Source organism: Phyllobates terribilis, unplaced genomic scaffold (genome assembly GCF_046119375.1).
Source record: "Phyllobates terribilis strain yellow unplaced genomic scaffold, ASM4611937v1 Scaffold_4__5_contigs__length_816908805, whole genome shotgun sequence".
In the NCBI taxonomy this organism is placed as follows: Eukaryota; Metazoa; Chordata; class Amphibia; order Anura; family Dendrobatidae; genus Phyllobates; species Phyllobates terribilis.
In genome coordinates this window covers 284,346,718-284,366,691 of record NW_027362764.1, presented here as the reverse complement: position 1 = coordinate 284,366,691, position 19,974 = coordinate 284,346,718, and the positions used below count along the sequence as shown (strand labels likewise).

At 47.3% G+C, this 19,974-nt stretch overlaps 1 protein-coding gene across 4 annotated transcripts in view; it reads right to left on the bottom strand.

Annotated features, from left to right (window-relative positions):
- Positions 1 to 711: 711 nt before the first annotated feature.
- PDE1C (phosphodiesterase 1C) overlaps positions 712 to 19,974 on the bottom strand; it is a 1,470,255-nt gene continuing 1,450,992 nt past the window's right edge. For 2 of the 4 annotated variants that reach the window (XM_073678289.1, XM_073678288.1), the window contains exons 17-18: positions 7,032 to 7,097; positions 714 to 3,637 (exon numbers count right to left, since the gene is read on the bottom strand). In XM_073678289.1, coding sequence (XP_073534390.1) covers positions 3,465 to 3,637; positions 7,032 to 7,097 — 239 coding nt within the window. In that variant the 3' untranslated portion in view covers positions 714 to 3,464. Of the gene's footprint in view, positions 3,638 to 7,031; positions 7,098 to 19,974 lie in introns of all 4 variants that reach the window. The other 2 variants (XM_073678287.1, XM_073678291.1) reach the window with 2 other exon arrangements.

Sequence of the window (19,974 nt, the reverse complement as noted above, 5' to 3'; positions counted from 1 at the left end):
TCTGCTGCTAGAACTCTGTGTGGCATTGACCTGGTCTCTAATCTGAGCTGCTGTTAACCTGCGATTTCTGAGGCTGGTGACTCGGATAAACTTATCCTCAGAAGCAGAGGTGACTCTTGGTCTTCCTTTCCTGGGGCGGTCCTCATGTGAGCCAGTTTCTTTGTAGCGCTTGATGGTTTTTGCAACTGCACTTGGGGACACTTTCAAAGTTTTCCCAATTTTTCGGACTGACTGACCTTCATTTCTTAAAGTAATGATGGCCACTCATTTTTCTTTACTTAGCTGCTTTTCTCTTTCCATAATACAAATTCTAACAGTCTATTCAGTAGGACTATTAGCTGTGTATCCACATGAATTCTGCACAACACAACTGATGGTCCCAACCCCATTTATAAGGCAAGAAATCCCACTTATTAAACCTGACAGGGCACACCTGTGAAGTGAAAACCATTTCCAGTGACTACCTCTTGAAGCTCATCAAGAGAATGCCAAGAGTGTGCAAAGCAGTCATCAAAGCAAAAGGTGGCTAATTTGAAGAACCTAGAATATAAGACATATTTTCAGTTGTTTCACACTTTTTTGTTAAGTATATAATTCCACATGTGTTAATTCATAGTTTTGATGTCTTCAGTGTGAATGTACAATTTTCAAAGTCATGAAAATACAGAAAAATCTTTAAATGAGAAGGTGTGTCCAAACTTTTGGTCTGTACTGTATGTTCAATAAAGGGAACCAATCATTTTTTACATGCAGTTCTATCTTACAGCAAGATGAGTAAAACAGATTGATATATAGTCTTGTGGGAAACGTTTCTGCATAATTTGCATGTCATTTGTTTAAATGCCATATTGACATGTATGACAGTCATGCAAGATAGGCTGTCAGTGACTGATTCGGACCAAAGTTGTGACCCTTAGCGATCGTTCACATAAGCGTATAACTCAGACTAGTGGTATCTGAAGTTTTATCGTATAGCACTCAGACCAATTTTATATAATGAGGCAATACAGATCTGAGTTTTTTTCCATAGACCAAATCCATCTGTGGAAAAAATCACAGCATGCTGCGATTTACTCCACGAATTGGATGACACGCACCTATTCAAGTCTATTGGTGCGTCTAAAACATCAGACTCAGACAATGGAGAATATGGAGAAATCTTGATCTCCATCCGCTCTTCACAGTGTGCTACGATCGGATCACACTATGCTGACACTGATCAGAGTTTGAGCAAAGTGTCATTACATAATTGATCCAATTGTCTTGCATGAAGTGAATGAAATGCAAATTATATTCAATCTTTTTGTACTTTATATATACTGTAGATGTTGCAATCAAACTTATTCAATTGCCATTGCAAATTAGGTTTATTAGTAAGATTTACAAATTTTCTGCTGTTTTCAATCACCAAGTGAAACAAGGACACTAAATATCTCAACACAACTAATATAACAAGTTGTTTCTCCAAATTTAACACAAAATGTCACTTTTAAAGGGAATCTGTCACCAAATTTTTGTTATCTCATCTGAGAGCAGCCTGATGTAGACAAAGAGATCTTGAATCCAACAATGTATCACTTAGATTACTGGGTGCAGCAGTTATGACACAATCAGTGTTTTTAGATGTAGCATGTAGAAGAGCTGAGAAAGCTAGCCCCGTCCCACTACAGCTCTCTGTGTGCATTGTTTATAGACAGTGAGCTACTTATCACAGAAGGGGGTGGAGTCAGACTAGGTCTCACATGCTGCTGTAGCTGCTGTAGACCAGGCAATGATAATCATCAGGTGATAAAACCTTCTTTGTAAGTAAATAACAGCACACAGCCTGATAAGTGAGACATCATTGAAATCTGTGTTTTAACCCTTACAGCATGCTGTCCACAGTTTACATTTCAAAAATCTGCTGACAGATTCCCTTTAATGATTATTGCTATTCCGGAATTATTTAACATTTTCATGACAAGCATCTTTAGTACTTAGTAGAGCCTATTTGGCTGTTACGACCTGCTGCAAACATGATGCATAGCCAGATACTATCTTCTTTTGCCATCATTCTCAAATAATTTTAGGCCATTTACCTTGGGCAATAGCTGACAGCTCACTAATATTCTAGAATTTACGAATGCAACTGCCTTCTTCAAATCCCACTAAATATTTTATATTCATTTCAAGTTATGCGACACCCAGTCAAGAACTTTTGATGCCACTTCTGATGCCAGATCTTGGTGGACTTTGAGTTATGCTTTGTATCATTATCTTGTTGGAAGATCCAATGATGCCCAAGCTTCAGCTTCCTCAGAGGGCATGATGTTTTCTCCGAGTTTTTCTTGAAACTTAAATGTAAATATAAGCCATCCACATGCTGTAGTTTTTCATTGTTTGAGGAATCAAAGCAGCCCCAGAGCAACTGCCATGCTTCACTGTAGGCAGTATATTCTATTTAGCATATTCTTTCTTCCTCCAGATATACTGCTAATTCATAAGTCCAAAATGTTCACTATACAGAATAGAATTTCAAAATTTTTGCAGCTCACTTATATTGTTTTGATTATACTAGAGCTGACTTTTCTTGTGCTTTTGCTTCAGTAGAGTCATTTGCAGCCATGGAGACCTTCAGCGTTAAGTGTACACTTTACTGTGCAAACTGAAACCTTAGTGCCGTCTGCCACTAAATTTTGCTGCACATCTTTGCTGTCACTTGAAGTTTGTTGAACACTTGCCTCTTCTGGAATATGGTGGCAACTGGTGATAGCTCCCTCTTTTGGCATGTCTAGATATTGTAGCCAGTGTTCCTTTAATTTGAACAGCATCATCTGTTGACTTTTTGGACCAGTCTCTTGACTTTGCCATATTTCTAACATGCAATCAAAAGTCACAGTCAATAAATATCTTGCCAGACCAGATAATTGAAACGTTTTATGTCAAGAACATCTAATGAAGCAATGAAGACTATTACTTCAGGTACGACTGATACAACTTTGTTAATGTGTGATCTTATGAGAGATTCTATCCAGGAGGATAAATCATTCTGATAATGCAGTAGTCATTAAAAGTGGCATTTTGTGCTTGTTTCATTGGTTGACTGCAGAAAGTTTGCAAATTTTGCTAATATAACCAAACTTGCAATGGAGATTGAATTATTTTGATTACAACTTTCTAAATCTGCTCAGCTTCTCTTGCTATATAACCTGCTGTCTATAAATAAGATGCCATGTATAATAGCCCTGATGTCTCATAATAAAGTATATGCGTCACTGCACCAATTGAACATAGAGGATGCCAACATTTTATGCTGTAATTAATGACAATATTTTGATCGTTCTTTAGAAATGCTGCCGTATTCACCTGCTTGATTTTGAGTGTTATGTTGCATATTCCAGCATTTTATTTTCTATTCCGAAATTCTAGGCCGATGAAAACAAGTCCATAATATTAACTAAACCAATACGGATTCAAAATAATCCTTATAATTTTTTGTTCCAATTAAGAGAAATATGTTGGATTTTCTTCATTTTTCCTCTTTGGTCGACTGGTCTGAATTTTACCACATTTTCATCTGTTTTCTTATGGAAGCTCGGCAGTCGAGTTGTGGTACAGTAGGTGGGTCTCTTAAAGTACCTAAGCTGTGGTTTCAGCACTAGAAAACAAACAAATGTCAGTGAACTTGAGCCCATATTACAACAGCCCCACAAAACTCAAACAGAAGAAAGCGCCATTAGGAGATAATTTTTTATCTCACTTGATACCAAAGTCTATTTGTAATCCAGAAATAGCCCATTACACCTTATTGATGATATGTTCTGCATGTTCAATGATGACAAAAAGCATGAAACCTCAGTCTGACACTGGTCACATGGATACACGCAGGGTCACCATCAGGGCATTACTCCCCTTACTGCTGTATGGGGCCCGGTGACCAGAAGCAAAAAGGGGGGGCACCGCCTGTCCGGGCCCCAAGCTTATGGCCCAGGGCCCCCCTCTTTGCTTCATCTTACCGGGCCCTTAGGTACAATAATTTGGCGCATGATGCACCCGGCGGACGGAAATGAGCTCTGTACCTTTAATCCATGGCCGGGTGCATCATGGTCCTGGTAATGTGACATGCTGCATGATCATCTTCATCTTCAGAGCAGAGCAGCAATGTGCGACATGTGTTGCGGGGATGGCGGCAGGTGGTAAGTGTGTGTTTGTGTTGTGCTGTGCTGCACTGCTGAAGGAGGGGAGGCTGTTGAAGGAGGGGAGTCTGTTGAAGGAGGTGAGGCTGTTGAAGGAGGTGAGGCTGTTGAAGGAGGGGAGGCTGCTGAAGGAGGGGAGGCTGCTGAGGAAGGGGAGGCTGCTGAAGGAGGGGAGGCTGCTGAAGGAGGGGAGACTGTTGAAGGAGGGGAGGCTGCTGTTGCAGGGAAGGCTGCTGAGGGATGGGAGTCTGCTGAAAGAATGGAGGCTGCTGAAGAAGGGGAGGCTGCTGAAGGAGGGGAGACTGCTGAGGGGATGCTGATGAGGGAGGGGAGGCTGCTGAGGGGATTCTGGTGATGGAGGGAGGCTGCTGAAGGAGGAGACACTGCTGATAGAAAGTGAGGCTGCTGAAGGAGGGGATGCTGATGAGTGATGGGAGGCTGCTGAGGGAGGGAAGGCTGCTAAAGGAGGGAAGGCTGCTGAAGGAGGGGAAGTTGGTGAGGGAGGGGAGGCTGCTGAAGCAGGGGAGGCTGGTGAGGGAGGGGAAGCTGCTGAGGGGATGCTAGTAAGGGAGGGGAGGCGGCTGAAGGAGGGGAGGCTGCTGAGGGGATGCTGGTGAGGGAGGGAAGATTGCTGAAGGAGGGTAGGTGGGTGAGGGAGGGGCAGCTGCTGAGGGGATGCTGGTGAGGGAGGGGAGATTGCTGAAGGAGGGGAGGTTGCTGAGGGGATGCTGATGAGGGAAGGGAGGCTGCTGAAGGAGGGGAGGTTGCTGAGGGGATGCTGGTGAGGGAGGGGAGGCTACTGAGGAGATGCAGGTGAGGGAGGGGAGGCTGCTGAGGGGATGCTGGTGAGGGAGGGGAGGCTACTGAGGGGATGCTGGTGAGGGAGGGGAGGCTGGTGAGTGGATGCTGCTGAGTGAGCGTGCCAATTTTGTTTCAAGAGGGTGCCAACCTCCGCAGACAGGTAGGGACGAGTAGTTGCTAAATGGGATGGCTTCCGTTTCCCCCTTTACTCTTGACTACTTGATAATTTTTTTTATATTATCACTTTGAGTTATGTTTTGAGGTGTATTTGTATTTATATTCTAGAATAGGTTTTTAATGAATACCAATAAAGATATTTTAGTAGTGTAAATATATGAATGAATATATTTGCAATAACATATCCTGTTTACATTTATTAATACGGTGATCGCAGGCTGCGGCGGCGGCGATGGGCAAGCTGAGGCGACCATTAGATTCTTCTTGACTGGGCGGCGGGTGCAGCGGGGCCACTGGCTATGTGAGTAGCTAACTTAAGTCCATGTATTAATTTGTCCACCATTTCAGTACGTCATTGAATGATGCAATCATTCCCCCCCCCCTTCCAGCCCACAACCAAAATTTATAAGCTACTGGATGATCCTGAATGATGCTGCAAAACCAAATGCCTAATTACAACATCAGTCGGCAGCGCTCAGGATTCTACAGGAGCTTATACATTTTGGTTGGGGAGGGAATGATTGATGGAATCTGCAATCAAAAATACAGATTATTAAAAAAAAAAATCACAATCTGGTTACAATTAGTTTAAAAAAAATGTATGTGACACATTCCCTTAAGGAAAAATAAATAAAATATACCTAAAAAGAGTATTGGGTATTATAAGAAATGTTTAATAGGTTAGAGTAGAGTATGGCCCGGCCAAAAGAATCTCCTTGTCTTGGTGGCGGCTTAAAAAATCTTTTGGCCAAAATGGATATGTATGTGATATGGTGATTGATGGAAACTGTTAATGTGTGATCTGTGAGGATGTGGTGCAGAAGTTGAGTTTTTCCAAGAGTGGGCGGTGGGTCTGTGGAAGGCTCAAGGGGTGAAGGCGGAGCTGAGGTGGAGTCTGGGCGCAGTTTCAAGAGGGCCTGGTAATTTTGACAGTATTGGGCCCGAAAATTGCTAGTGGCAGCCCTGGATACATGTCAATATTATACACTGGGTTTTCTCTAGTAAGTTTATAATATTGAAAATCAACATTCATAATTATGTTATATTATGTTATATTCAGACTTCAGAACATGTCCTTTAAATTAGGTTCCTAGATGTTATATATCTAAAACTATCAACTGTTATATTACAATGTATTAAACAATATTCAATTTAAATGTCATATCTTATAAATACAAAGTTTCAACCGAGCCAAACTCAACTAAATCAACAAGAGTTTAATAAACAGTGCATTATAGATACTCTTTAACGGAAATCTGTCAGCAGGTTCTGATACGTAATCCAAGAGCAGCACAATGTAAAGGCTGAGTCCATGATTGTAGGGATATATCACTTACTGTGTGGTGTTTCAATAATATCAGTGTTTTATCAGCAGGAGATTATCACTAAAGGACTAGTTGTCTCGTGCCACCCAGCCAATCTGCTCTGTATAACCCTGCCTCCATCACAGATCAGCAACTTTCTGTCAATATACAGTGTACATAGTAATCTGCCAATCCGTTGTGTGGGCCGGTTTATACAGGCTTCAGCATCCAGAACACTACTAGAAAACAGGGAGTTTATCACAACTGCTGCACCCAGTAAACTAAGTGATACATCAATGGCATCAGAGTCACTGAACCTACATCATGCTGCTCACAGGGTAGCAAAAACTTGGTGACAGATTCCCTTTAAAGGATCAATATTAATTTTTAGGATTTCTACATCCAATAATTGGCACTAAAGTTCAAGTTTTCTTCTTCTCTGAAGAGGATATTTGCACAATAATTGGGTGACAAGAGTAAGAATACAGTACTATTACTCTCATAACTTCTTGCTTTTAGTTGCATCTTGTTTAATACTTAATACAATTATGATTTCACATAAATAGATACTTACCAGGCAATTTAAGCAGATATGGAGAATCAACTGTGCAGGAGGAATCGTTAACTCTATTACTCATCCCTACAGGAAAACATATAGAAATGTCCAGTTACTAATACAGGCACCTATGGTGATCTCAATAAAGGTAAAGATTTTTTATGCTAGTTTGTGGTTTTCAAGACAGTGCATGATTTACGTGCAAATCATAAAATGTTATGGTGCAAAGGTCATAAAGCAATATGGTAGATATCAGCCAATGTTTTGATGCAGCTTTAATGGAACCTGTCAGCCTAAAGTGAACTTGCTGATAGGTTCTCTTTAGGAAATTTGTAGACTTACCTTATACTATAAAGAGCTACTTACAAATAACTCATGAGGCTAGAGACTAGAGATGAGCGGTGTTCGACTAGAACTGTTCGCCAATCTCAAATTCGAGCTGTTTTGGGCGGTGTTCGAGTTGTTCGACGAACCCGAACGATTTGCAAAAAATTCGGCTGTTCGAGGTTATGTTCGATAACTGTTCGTGCACCAAAAGCTTGTCCTGCATGTCTGGCGCTATTTAGAGCACCAATCATGCAGGGATTGTCTGCCACTCACTGTAATGCCACAGCCATGGTGGTTGTGGCATTACAGTGATTGCCCAAATCGATGGGAACAGTGCCAACAGTGAAACATGAAAAGCCGGCAATTCAGCAGCGGCATACACCGGTACCCGACAATTTAGAACCGAAAGAATAGAGCTTCACACATAGATTAGATAGATATAAACATGTCAGCCACATATATACGAAGTACAGTGAAAGTGCTGCTTACTGTACTTGTCATTTAGCGTAAAGGATTTATCAAAAAAAATATAATAGTGTTTTCATGCACCGTCTCTTTAAAAAAGCCGGCCGGCAATTCAGCAGCGGTACCCGACAATTTATAACAGACAGAATAGAGCTTCACACATAGATTAGATAGATAGAAACATGTCAGCCACATATATACGAAGTACAGTGACAGTGTTGCTTACTGTACTTGTCATTTAGCGTAAAGGATTTATCAAAAAAAATAATAGTGTTTTCATGCACCGTCTCTTTAAAAAAGCCGGCCGGCAATTCAGCAGCGGTACCCGACAATTTATAACAGACAGAATAGAGCTTCACACATAGATTAGATAGATAGAAACATGTCAGTCACATATATATGAAGTACAGTGATAGTGTTGGTTACTGTACTTGTCATTTAGTATTAAAATAAAGGATTTATTATTAAAAAAATTGGCGTAGGGTTCCCCTTAATTTTAGGCTCTAGCGGAGGTTAAGCAGACGGCTGGGGCAGATGTTTGAGACCTGGGAAGGGGGTAATACCCACGGAGCTTCCCAGGCTACTAATATCAGCCCCCAGCTGAATACATAGCCTTTACTAGCTATTAAAATGGGGGACCCCCCCAAAAAAATGACGTGGGGTCCCCCCTAATTTAATAGCTAGCAAAGGCTAGGCAGACAGCTGGGGGCTGATATTAATAGCCCAGGAAGGGAGCCATGAATATTGGCCCCCTCCCAGGCTAGAAACACCAGCCGTCAGCCGCCCCAGAAATGGCGCATTCATAGGATGCGCCAATTCTGGCACTTAGCCTCGCTCTTCCACGCTGCCCTGGTGCGGTGGCAGTGGGGTAATAGGGTTGGGGTTGATGTCAGCTTATAATGCCAGCTGACATCAAGCCCAGGTTAGTAATGGAGAGGCGTCTATAAGACACCCCCATGACTAACCCCATAGTCAAAGTTAAAAAAAACACAAACACCCAGAATAAAGTCCTTTAATTGAAATAAAGACACAATTCTTTATTGTTCTAAATTAAACCATACTTACCATCACGCCCATTCCAGCTGAAGCCAACGATCTCCTGCAATAAAAGAAAAATAATAAAGCAACCTCATCCTTACCTTTCCATGGTTCCCACGACAGCTTCAGCTCTGCTACAACGAGATGACAGGCTGGACCGCAGCAGAACGCTGCCATCCAGCCTCTCATCCCGCAGACACTGAGAAGCGCAGGCTTGCTTGCGCTGCTCAGCGTCTCTCTGTGACGACATCCAGATGAGCCGAGTTCATGTCCAATGAACTCGGCTCACCTCATGCACGTCACTGACAGCGTGGGAAAATTCTCACGCTGAAGCGGTGAGTGCAGGAGAATTCTCCCACGCTGTCAGTGACGTGCATAAGGTGAGCTCATGTCCAAAGAACTCAGCTCACCTCCTGCACGTCACTGACAGCGTGGGAGAATTCTCCTGCACTCAGCGCTTCAGCGTGAGAATTCTCCCACGCTGAAGCGCTGAGTGCAGGAGAATTTTCCCACGCTGTCAGTGACGTGCATAAGGTGAGCTCATGTCCAATGAACTCAGCTCACCTCCTGCACGTCACTGACAGCGTGGGAGAATTCTCCTGCACTCAGCGCTTCAGTGTGAGAATTCTCCCACGCTGAAGCGCTGAGTGCAGGAGAATTTTCCCACGCTGTCAGTGACGTGCATGAGGTGAGCCGAGTTCATTGGACATTAACTCGGCTCATCTGGATGCCCTCACAGAGAGACACTGTGGAGCGCAAGCAAGCCTGCGCTTCTCAGTGTCTGCGGGATGACAGGCTGGATGGCAGCGTTCTGCTGCGGTCCAGCCTGTCATCTCGATGTAGCAGAGCTGAAGCTGTCATGGGAACCATGGAAAGGTAAGGATGATGTTGCTTTATTATTTTTCTTTTATTTCAGGAGATCGTTGGCTTCAGCTGGAATGGGCGTGATGGTAAGTATGGTTTAATTTAGAACAATAAAGAATTGTGTGTTTATTTCAATTAAAGGACTTTTTCTGGGTGTTGTGTTTTTTTTAAATACTTTACTAGAAATTCATGGTGGTCATGTCTAATATTGGCGTGACCCCATGAATTTCGGGCTTAGGGCCAGCTGATAATGCCAAGCTGGCCCTAACCCCTTTATTACCCAGTGAGCCACCGCATCAGGGCCCTGGATGAGTTGGGTACAGCGCCAGAAGATGGCGCTTCTATGAACGCGCCATTTTCCGGGGTGGCTGCGGACTGCAATTTGCAGCGGGGGTGGCCCAGAAAGCTTGGGCCTCCCTGCGCTGCGGATTCCAGCCCCCAGCTGCCTAGTTGTACCTGGCTGGACACAAAAACAGGGCGAAGCCCCACGTCAATTTTCTTTAAATTATTTCATGAAATAATTAAGAAAAAAAGGGCTTCCCTATATTGTTGTGTCCGGCCAGGTACAAATAGGTAGCTGGTGGATGGGGGCAGCCCGTTCCTGCCTGCTGTACCTGGCTGGACACAAATATAGGGCGAAGCCCCACGTCAATTTTTTTTAAATTATTTCATGAATTTCCTGAAATAATTTAAAAAAATTGAAGTGGGGCTTCGCACTATATTTGTGTCCAGCCAGGTACAGCAGGCAGGAACGGGCTGCCCCCATCCACCAGCTGCCTATTTGTACCTGGCCGGACACAACAATATAGGGAAGCCCTTTTTTTCTTAATTATTTCATGAATTTCATGAAATAATTAAAAAAAATTGAAGTGGAGCTTCGCACTATATTTGTGTCCAGCCAGGTACAGCAGGCAGGAACGGGCTGCCCCCAACCACCAGCTGCCTATTTGTACCTGGCCGGACACAACAATATAGGGAAGGCCTTTTTTTCTTAATTATTTCATGAATTTCATGAAATAATTAAAAAAAAAGTACGTGGGGCTTCGCCCTATTTTTGTGTCCAGCCAGGTACAACTAGGCAGCTGGGGGCTGGAATCTGCAGCGCAGGGAGGCCCAAGCTTTCTGGGCCCCCCCCCGCTACAAATTGCAGTCCGCAGCCACCCCGGAAAATGGCGCGTTCATAGAAGCGCCATCTTCTGGCGCTGTACCCAACTCATCCAGGGCCCTGGTGCGGTGGCTCACTGGGTAATAAAGGGGTTAGGGCCAGCTTGGTATTATCAGCTGGCCCCAAGCCCAAAATTCATGGGGTCACGCCAGTATTAGACATGACCGCCATGAATTTCTAGTAAAGTATTTAAAAAAAACACAACACCCAGAATAAAGTCCTTTAATTGAAATAAAGACACAATTCTTTATTGTTCTAAATTAAACCATACTTACCATCACACCCATTCCAGCTGAAGCCAACGATCTCCTGCAATAAAAGAAAAATAATAAACCAACCTCATCCTTACCTTTCCATGGTTCCCACGACAGCTTCAGCTCTGCTACATCGAGATGACTGGCTGGACCGCAGCAGAACGCTGCCATCCAGTCTGTCATCCCGCAGACACTGAGAAGCGCAGGCATGCTTGCGCTCCTCACTGTCTCGCTGTGACGGCATCCAGATGAGCCGAGGTCATGTCCAATGAACTCGGCTCACCTCATGCACGTCACTGACAGCGTGGGAAAATTCTCACGCTGAAGTGCTGAGTGCAGGAGAATTCTCCCACGCTGTCAGTGATGTGCATGACGTGAGCTCATGTCCAATGAACTCAGCTCACCTCCTGCACGTCACTGACAGCGTGGGAAAATTCTCCTGCAATCAGCGCTTCAGCGTGAGAATTTTCCCACGCTGTCAGTGACGTGCATGAGGTGAGCCGAGTTCATTGGACATGAACTCCGCTCATCTGGATGTCGTCACAGAGAGACGCTGAGCAGCGCAAGCAAGCCTGCGCTTCTCAGTGTCTGCGGGATGAGAGGCTGGATGGCAGCGTTCTGCTGCGGTCCAGCCTGTCATCTCGATGTAGCAGAGCTGAAGCTGTCGTGGGAACCATGGAAAGGTAAGGATGAGGTTGCTTTATTATTTTTCTTTTATTGCAGGAGATCGTTGGCTTCAGCTGGAATGGGCGTGATGGTAAGTATGGTTTAATTTAGAACAATAAAGAATTGTGTCTTTATTTCAATTAAAGGACTTTATTCTGGGTGTTTGTGTTTTTTTTAACTTTGACTATGGGGTTAGTAATGGGGGTGTCTTATAGACGCCTCTCCATTACTAACCTGGGCTTGATGTCAGCTGGCATTATAAGCTGACATCAACCCCAACCCTATTACCCCCTGCCACCGCACCAGGGCAGCGTGGAAGAGCGAGGCTAAGTGCCAGAATTGGCGCATCCTATGAATGCGCCATTTCTGGGGCGGCTGACGGCTGGTGTTTCTAGCCTGGGAGGGGGCCAATATTCATGGCTCCCTTCCTGGGCTATTAATATCAGCCCCCAGCTGTCTGCCTAGCCTTTGCTAGCTATTAAATTAGGGGGGACCCCACGTCATTTTTTTTGGGGGGTCCCCCATTTTAATAGCTAGTAAAGGCTATGTATTCAGCTGGGGGCTGATATTAGTAGCCTGGGAAGCTCCGTGGGTATTACCCCCTTCCCAGGCTTCAAACATCTGCCCCAGCCGTCTGCTTAACCTCCGCTAGAGCCTAAAATTAAGGGGAACCCCACGCCAATTTTTTTAATAATAAATCCTTTATTTTAATACTAAATGACAAGTACAGTAACCAACACTATCACTGTACTTCATATATATGTGACTGACATGTTTCTATCTATCTAATCTATGTGTGATGCTCTATCTTTCTGTTCTAAATTGTCGGGTACCGCTGCTGAATTGCCGGCAGGCTTTTTTAAAGAGACAGTGCATGAAAACACTATTATTTTTTTAAATAAATCCTTTACACTAAATGACAAGTATAGTAAGCAACACTATCACTGTACTTATTATATATGTGACTGACATGTTTCTATCTATCTAATCTATGTGTGAAGCTCTATTCTGTCTGTTATAAATTGTCGGGTACCGCTGCTGAATTGCCGGCCGGCTTTTTTAAAGAGACGGTGCATGAAAACACTAATATTTTTTTTAATAAATCCTTTACACTAAATGACAAGTGCAGTAACCAACACTGTCACTGTGCTTCTTATATGTGTGACTGACATGTTTCTATCTATCTAATCTATGTGTGATGCTCTATTCCTTCTTGTCTAAATTGTCGGGTACCGGTGTATGCCGCTGCTGAATTTGCCGGCCGGCTTTTTTAAAGAGAGTGTCTTCTGAGCAGTTTGTCAGCTTTTGGACACCTTTGCAGGTGTTTTCTATGTGTTTCTATGTGTTTTTGTTTGCCTGCCATTGGGTTTAACGGTGTTCGACGGTGTTCTAAGGTGTTCGACGAACAGTTAGACGAACAGTTCCTCGAACATCCCGGTGTTCGACGAACCGAACCGAACCCGAACACTACGGGGGTGGCTCAACACTACTAGAGACGCACAATATATTTTTGCTACACAGAAATTCCACATTCCACATCCTTTGTGTGTGCTAAAAATATAACAATAAATCAGGGTTGCCAATCTATTATTCCATTTGTTCTAGAAAACTAGGACGATCGAAAATTTTTATGGACATTTCCAACACCCCTTAATAATTACCACGTCCTAAGACAAATAGTACATTCCTTAGGACATACAAAATAATAGAAACTGAGAATAACACCAGTATACAGGACAGGAAAAGTAGTACTGTGCAGTGTATATACAGTATACAGGGCAGGAGAAGTGGTACTGTGCAGTGTATATATACAGGACAGGAGGAGTGGTACTGTGCAGTGTATATATACAGGACAAGAGAAGTAGCACTGTGCAGTGTATATATATATATAGGACAGGGGAAGTGATACTGTGCAGTGTATATATACAGAATAATATGACGCGCCCCCTGGGCCATATTCTTTAGGGGAATACCCGGAGCCGGATCAGATGGGGGTTGTAGTCTCCGAGTGGCTGTGACCCGGTCCGTGCCCAGGGTGTCAAGCTCAGTGTGTGGCAGTCCTTACTGATGTTACTAAAGTTCTTTATGTCGACTACGCCACCCGTTGAATTGCGGTCACTTCGGCCGCCGCTGCAGCAGGGTCCACTGAGGCTGATGGTGTTTGTGCAGCTTAGGTAGTATAACCCCCAACGGGAGGGGTATAGCCTCAGGGGGTCAGGTGCAGAGGATGGTGGTTGTGGAAGTGCAGGGAAGATGGTAATGAGAGTCAGAGTCGGGTTGTGCAGTTCAGGGTTCTTTACTTACTGCTGTTCTTGTACCGGTCACTCCGGCCTTGAGTGACCACCCGAGCCGTGCTGCGTCCACCAGGTCCTGGACTCGGCCAACCCCCAAGTAGTTCTGGAGCGTGGTTCTGAGCTCCCTTTCTGTCCTGTCCTCGTCTCTGGCCTTCCCCACCAGGGATCCACCTATGTCCGGCTCCCTCGGGCCTCTTGTGGGCGAACCCTTGCCTCTGGGTTCCCTGACCCTATGCGTGGTCTGCCTTCCGGGTGGATTTGGTGGGTGGCCGTGGCAGATGCTGCCCACGGCCTCCGGTCTCTGGCTGAGGTATGCTGTAGCCCCCACCAGTTTGGGATCCGGTACCCTGTTGCCAACTCTTCACCCTGTGATTGTATTTGGGCTCTTGGAGTTCCTTCTTTCTCCCCCTCTGGGTCTTTCGTTCTCTCCTCTCTCACTCTTGCTCTGGGGCTGCTCTGCTCCTCTGCTCTCTTCCACTGCAAAGACTGATGTCTCACTGACTGACCAGCCTTCTACAAAAGACTCCTCTGCAAAGACCCTGATCTAAGATGGTGCCCACCTTATATACTCCCTCTATGTGTGAGCTCAGGTGACCAGCACCCAATGAGCTCCTAACTTTACCCAGGCTGCTCCCCCTATCTGCCCCTACACTACTGGGATGTACCACCCCCGTCCCACTCCAGCCAAGGACAGACTCGGTCGTACCTGCACATTTCTAAGTGGGAGTACCGTTGGTCTGCCCTCCGGAAATGGGATGTGTGTAGTGCATGCAGCCTTCTGAGCTCAGTTCCACACTCCATCCTTACCCGGGAGTGGAATATCACACCTCTGGGTTGCGGTGCAATACCCCTGTAGCAGCCGAATCCTCAGGGTGCTACATTCCCCCCTGGTAAATCACAGCACGTCCTCGGGCTGCAAGATACAAAAAACACCAAAACATACAATTTTTGCATAAACAACATAATAAAACATCATATAAAACTTTTCATATAAAACTTTTCATAAATAACACTCTTGTAAACATTCCTGTCGCTGGTTCCTCCGGTCACGGTGCAACTTGTGACCGGGTAAAGTGCTACAGTCTCTTGAAGAAACACGGTTTCCTATAAAACCGGTAGGGGGCGCTTTAGGAAGCGCAACTATATACAAGGGGAGGTATGGCCGCTCTCAGTCCTCGGCCAGGTAATGGGAATAGGGATGACCGCTCTCAGTCCTCGGTCAGTGGGGATAGGGACACACGGGTTAACAGTTCAGTTCTCTGGTCCCAACGGGGACTATATTAGCAGCAACGGTTCACTGTGCCCCGACGGGCAACTATATACAGCTTCTACTCTGCTGTACTCAACGACGACGTCCTCCTGCTCTTTCTTGTTGGTTGGTTGCAGTTTCAGACCCGTCCGGGTCCTCTTGCTCCTCCTCACACCGCAGCTCCTCCTCCGTCAGGCGATGCACATGGAGGGCGTAGGGTCCTTTGGCACACTTGTGCCGGGTGAAGGTGACCTCGTCCCCTACATACAGGTCACGACCTCTGTGTCCCTCCGGTAGGTGGGACTCAACATCTCTTCTTGTCACGAAGACGTCGCCTGGGGTGCGGTGATCCCTGATGAAACCCCACCCATGCTGCAGATTAAATTTTATTACAGTCCCGATGGTACGGGGACCATGCGCTGCACGGGGGTTCCTCCTGGTCCGGCTCTTCTGCTCCGCGCTCCTGACTTGGGCTTGCTGTTCCCGGACCCGCCTCTCTCTCCGCTCCCTCTCAAAGACCTCGAGCTGCTGGCGGCAGCACTCTGCACGCTCCGCTGCGGCTGCCCGAGTCTCCTGAGTGAACCCCATGAGATCTTCTCCGGTGGGGTCCCACTCAAACTGGGTCTCTTTTAGCGGGGGCGAGATCCTCTTTACAGGCTTCGGAACCGGAATCAGGGGTTCGTCTAGGGGTCTCTCTTTCCGGAGTCGAGGATGGTGAAACTCCAGTGGCCATATGAAGGGCTGCCCATCCGGGCACGTATGTTGGGCGAACAGATCTTCTCCCAGATGCGGCACTCTTGGTTTTATGGGCGCGGTGGTGGTGGCGCCCGGGTTGCCCAGGCCTTGCGGCCAGGCCTGGGGCACCTGGAAAGTGAAGGGCACCGTAAGGACGGCGGCGCCCTGGGCTACTTGGCCCTGCGACCAGGCCGGTGGCTCCGCGGAGGAAGGGGGCGCTGTTGGTATTGCGGCGCCCGGGGGTACTAGGCCCTGCGACCAGGCTGGTGGTACTTCCTGCTTGGTCACGCTCGGGGTCGAGGCGTGTGACGTCACAGGGGTCGCGGCTTCCGTTTGAGGCCTAGTCGGCGGCGGTGACGTTGCAGCGACGGGCACGGCAGGGGGTACTTCGGGCTCTGCGACGGGGAGCTGGGGCAGGCACGCGGTTTCCCGGCTCGGGGTAGTGACGTCCCCTTTACCTGCCTCCATTCGTTCGGCTCCCTTCTCGGCGCCGTCTCCGGCCTTCAGTCCTCCTGCGCCATCCTCAGAGGCGGTCTGTCTCCTCGTCTCGGGTGGCGTGCTCCGCTGACGAGTTCTTATCTGCTGGGCCATCTCACGGCTCCATTCTGCTAACGTCTCTCGCTGCACCCGGGCCATCCTCCGTGCGAGGCCCTCCAGCGCAGTCTGTGCACACTCCCGGTCTCGGGGGAGCTGTGCCAGGACCTCCACTAAGCCTAGTGGGGTCGTTGCTTCTAGCAGGCTCCTGACCAACGGGTCGGTGCTGCTCTGCTCTCCTCCCGCTGTCTCCAGCCGGCCTCCTGGAGTGGCGACTGGCAACAGGCTCCTGACCACTGGGTCGGTGCTGCCTGGAGTGGCGGCCCGCATCAGGCTCCTGACCGCTGGGTCGGTGCTGCCTGGCTCTCCCTCCATCTCCGGGTAGGCTCTCTCTGGACTCTCTTCCAGACGTCTTGTCTCCGGGTGCGCTCTCTCCAGACTGCTCCAAGCGACACCCATCTTTGCTCTCTTTTTCTGTCTCCGCCCACATCGAGGGTGGTCCCGGGGCAACTTCAGTTCCAGGGGCAGTTCTCTTACGCTGATGGACACTTCCAGCATCACAGTCTCTGTTGGTGGGCGCGGTTTCCGCTTTTGGCGCCATTCTTCGACCTGGCCCACGATGGGAGGTGGCCTCTTGCCACCCTCTGGCACGCCCATAATGGCGTCCGCTCCCCCAAGGCGGGAAATCTTCAGAAATGGCGGGAATCGTCTCCCAGTGGCGGGAAACTCCATGGATGGCGGGAAAAAGCTGCAAATGGCGGACAACCGGCGGGAAACGACCTGTGATGGGGCCCGATGGCGGGGACCCTCCGGAACCGGCAGGAGACTTCTTTTTAAGGTAACGATGAACTTTTCTTCAGGCACGCAGTACACGGTTGTTGCGGGCACGTTATCCTGCCGACTACGCCAAAGTTGACGCGCCCCCTGGGCCATATTCTTTAGGGGAATACCCGGAGCCGGATCAGATGGGGTTGTAGTCTCCGAGTGGCTGTGACCCGGTCCGTGCCCAGGGTGTCAAGCTCAGTGTGTGGCAGTCCTTACTGATGTTACTAAAGTTCTTTATGTCGACTACGCCACCCGTTGAATTGCGGTCACTTCGGCCGCCGCTGCAGCAGGGTCCACTGAGGCTGATGGTGTTTGTGCAGCTTAGGTAGTATAACCCCCAACGGGAGGGGTATAGCCTCAGGGGGTCAGGTGCAGAGGATGGTGGTTGTGGAAGTGCAGGGAAGATGGTAATGAGAGTCAGAGTCGGGTTGTGCAGTTCAGGGTTCTTTACTTACTGCTGTTCTTGTACCGGTCACTCCGGCCTTGAGTGACCACCCGAGCCGTGCTGCGTCCACCAGGTCCTGGACTCGGCCAACCCCCAAGTAGTTCTGGAGCGTGGTTCTGAGCTCCCTTTCTGTCCTGTCCTCGTCTCTGGCCTTCCCCACCAGGGATCCACCTATGTCCGGCTCCCTCGGGCCTCTTGTGGGCGAACCCTTGCCTCTGGGTTCCCTGACCCTATGCGTGGTCTGCCTTCTGGGTGGATTTGGTGGGTGGCCGTGGCAGATGCTGCCCACGGCCTCCGGTCTCTGGCTGAGGTATGCTGTAGCCCCCACCAGTTTGGGATCCGGTACCCTGTTGCCAACTCTTCACCCTGTGATTGTATTTGGGCTCTTGGAGTTCCTTCTTTCTCCCCCTCTGGGTCTTTCGTTCTCTCCTCTCTCACTCTTGCTCTGGGGCTGCTCTGCTCCTCTGCTCTCTTCCACTGCAAAGACTGATGTCTCACTGACTGACCAGCCTTCTACAAAAGACTCCTCTGCAAAGACCCTGATCTAAGATGGTGCCCACCTTATATACTCCCTCTATGTGTGAGCTCAGGTGACCAGCACCCAATGAGCTCCTAACTTTACCCAGGCTGCTCCCCCTATCTGCCCCTACACTACTGGGATGTACCACCCCCCTCCCACTCCAGCCAAGGACAGACTCGGTCGTACCTGCACATTTCTAAGTGGGAGTACCGTTGGTCTGCCCTCCGGAAATGGGATGTGTGTAGTGCATGCAGCCTTCTGAGCTCAGTTCCACACTCCATCCTTACCCGGGAGTGGAATATCACACCTCTGGGTTGCGGTGCAATACCCCTGTAGCAGCCGAATCCTCAGGGTGCTACAAATACAGATACTGAGAATTACACATAGTATACAGGACAGGAGAAGTGGTACTCTGCAGTATACATACAGTGCCTACAAGTAGTATTCAACCCCCTGCAGATTTAGCTGGTTTGATAAGATGCAAATAAGTTAGAGCCTTCAAACTGCAAACGAGAGTAGGTTTTATGAACAGAAGCATAAATCTTACAAACCAAAAAGTTATTTTGCTCAGTTGAATTTTATTAAATTTTAAACATAAAAGTGTGGGTCAATTATTATTCAACCCCTATGTTTAATATTTTGTGGAATAACCCTTGTTTGCAATTACAGCTAATAATCGTCTTTTATAAGACCTGATTAGGCCGGCACAGGTCTGTGGAGTTATCTTGGCCCACTCCTCCATGCCGATCTTCTCCAAGTTATCTAGGTTCTTTGGGTGTCTCATGTGGACTTTATTCTTGAACTCCTTCCACAAGTTTTCAATTGGGTTAAGGTCAGGAGACTGACTAGGCCACTCCAACACCTTGACTTTTTCCCTCTTGAACCAGGCCTTGGTTTTCTTGGCTGTGTGCTTTGGGTCGTTGTCTTGTTGGAAGATGAAATTACGACCCATCTTAAGATCCTTGATGGAGGAGCGGAGGTTCTTGGCCAAAATCTCCAGGTAGGCCGTGCTATCCATCTTCCCGTGGATGCGGACCAGATGGCCAGGCCCCTTGGCAGAGAAACAGCCCCACAGCATGATGCTGCCACCACCATGCTTGACTGTAGGGATGGTATTCTTGGGGTCGTATGCAGTGCCATCCAGTCTCCAAACGTCACGTGTGTGGTTGGCACCAAAGATCTCGATCTTGGTCTCATCAGACCATAGAACCTTGAACCAGTCTGTCTCAGAGTCCTCCAAGTGATCATGAGCAAACTGTAGACGAGCCTTGACATGACGCTTTGAAAGTAAAGGTACCTTACGGGCTCGTCTGGAACGGAGACCATTGCGGTGGAGTACGTTACTTATGGTATTGACTGAAACCAATGTCCCCACTGCCATGAGATCTTCCCGGAGCTCCTTCCTTGTTGTCCTTGGGTTAGCCTTGACTCTTCGGACAAGCCTGGCCTCGGCACGGGAGGACACTTTCAAAGGCTGTCCTGGCCGTGGAAGGCTAACAGTAGTTCCATAAGCCTTCCACTTACGGATGATGCTCCCAACAGTGGAGACAGGTAGGCCCAACTCCTTGGAAAGGGTTTTG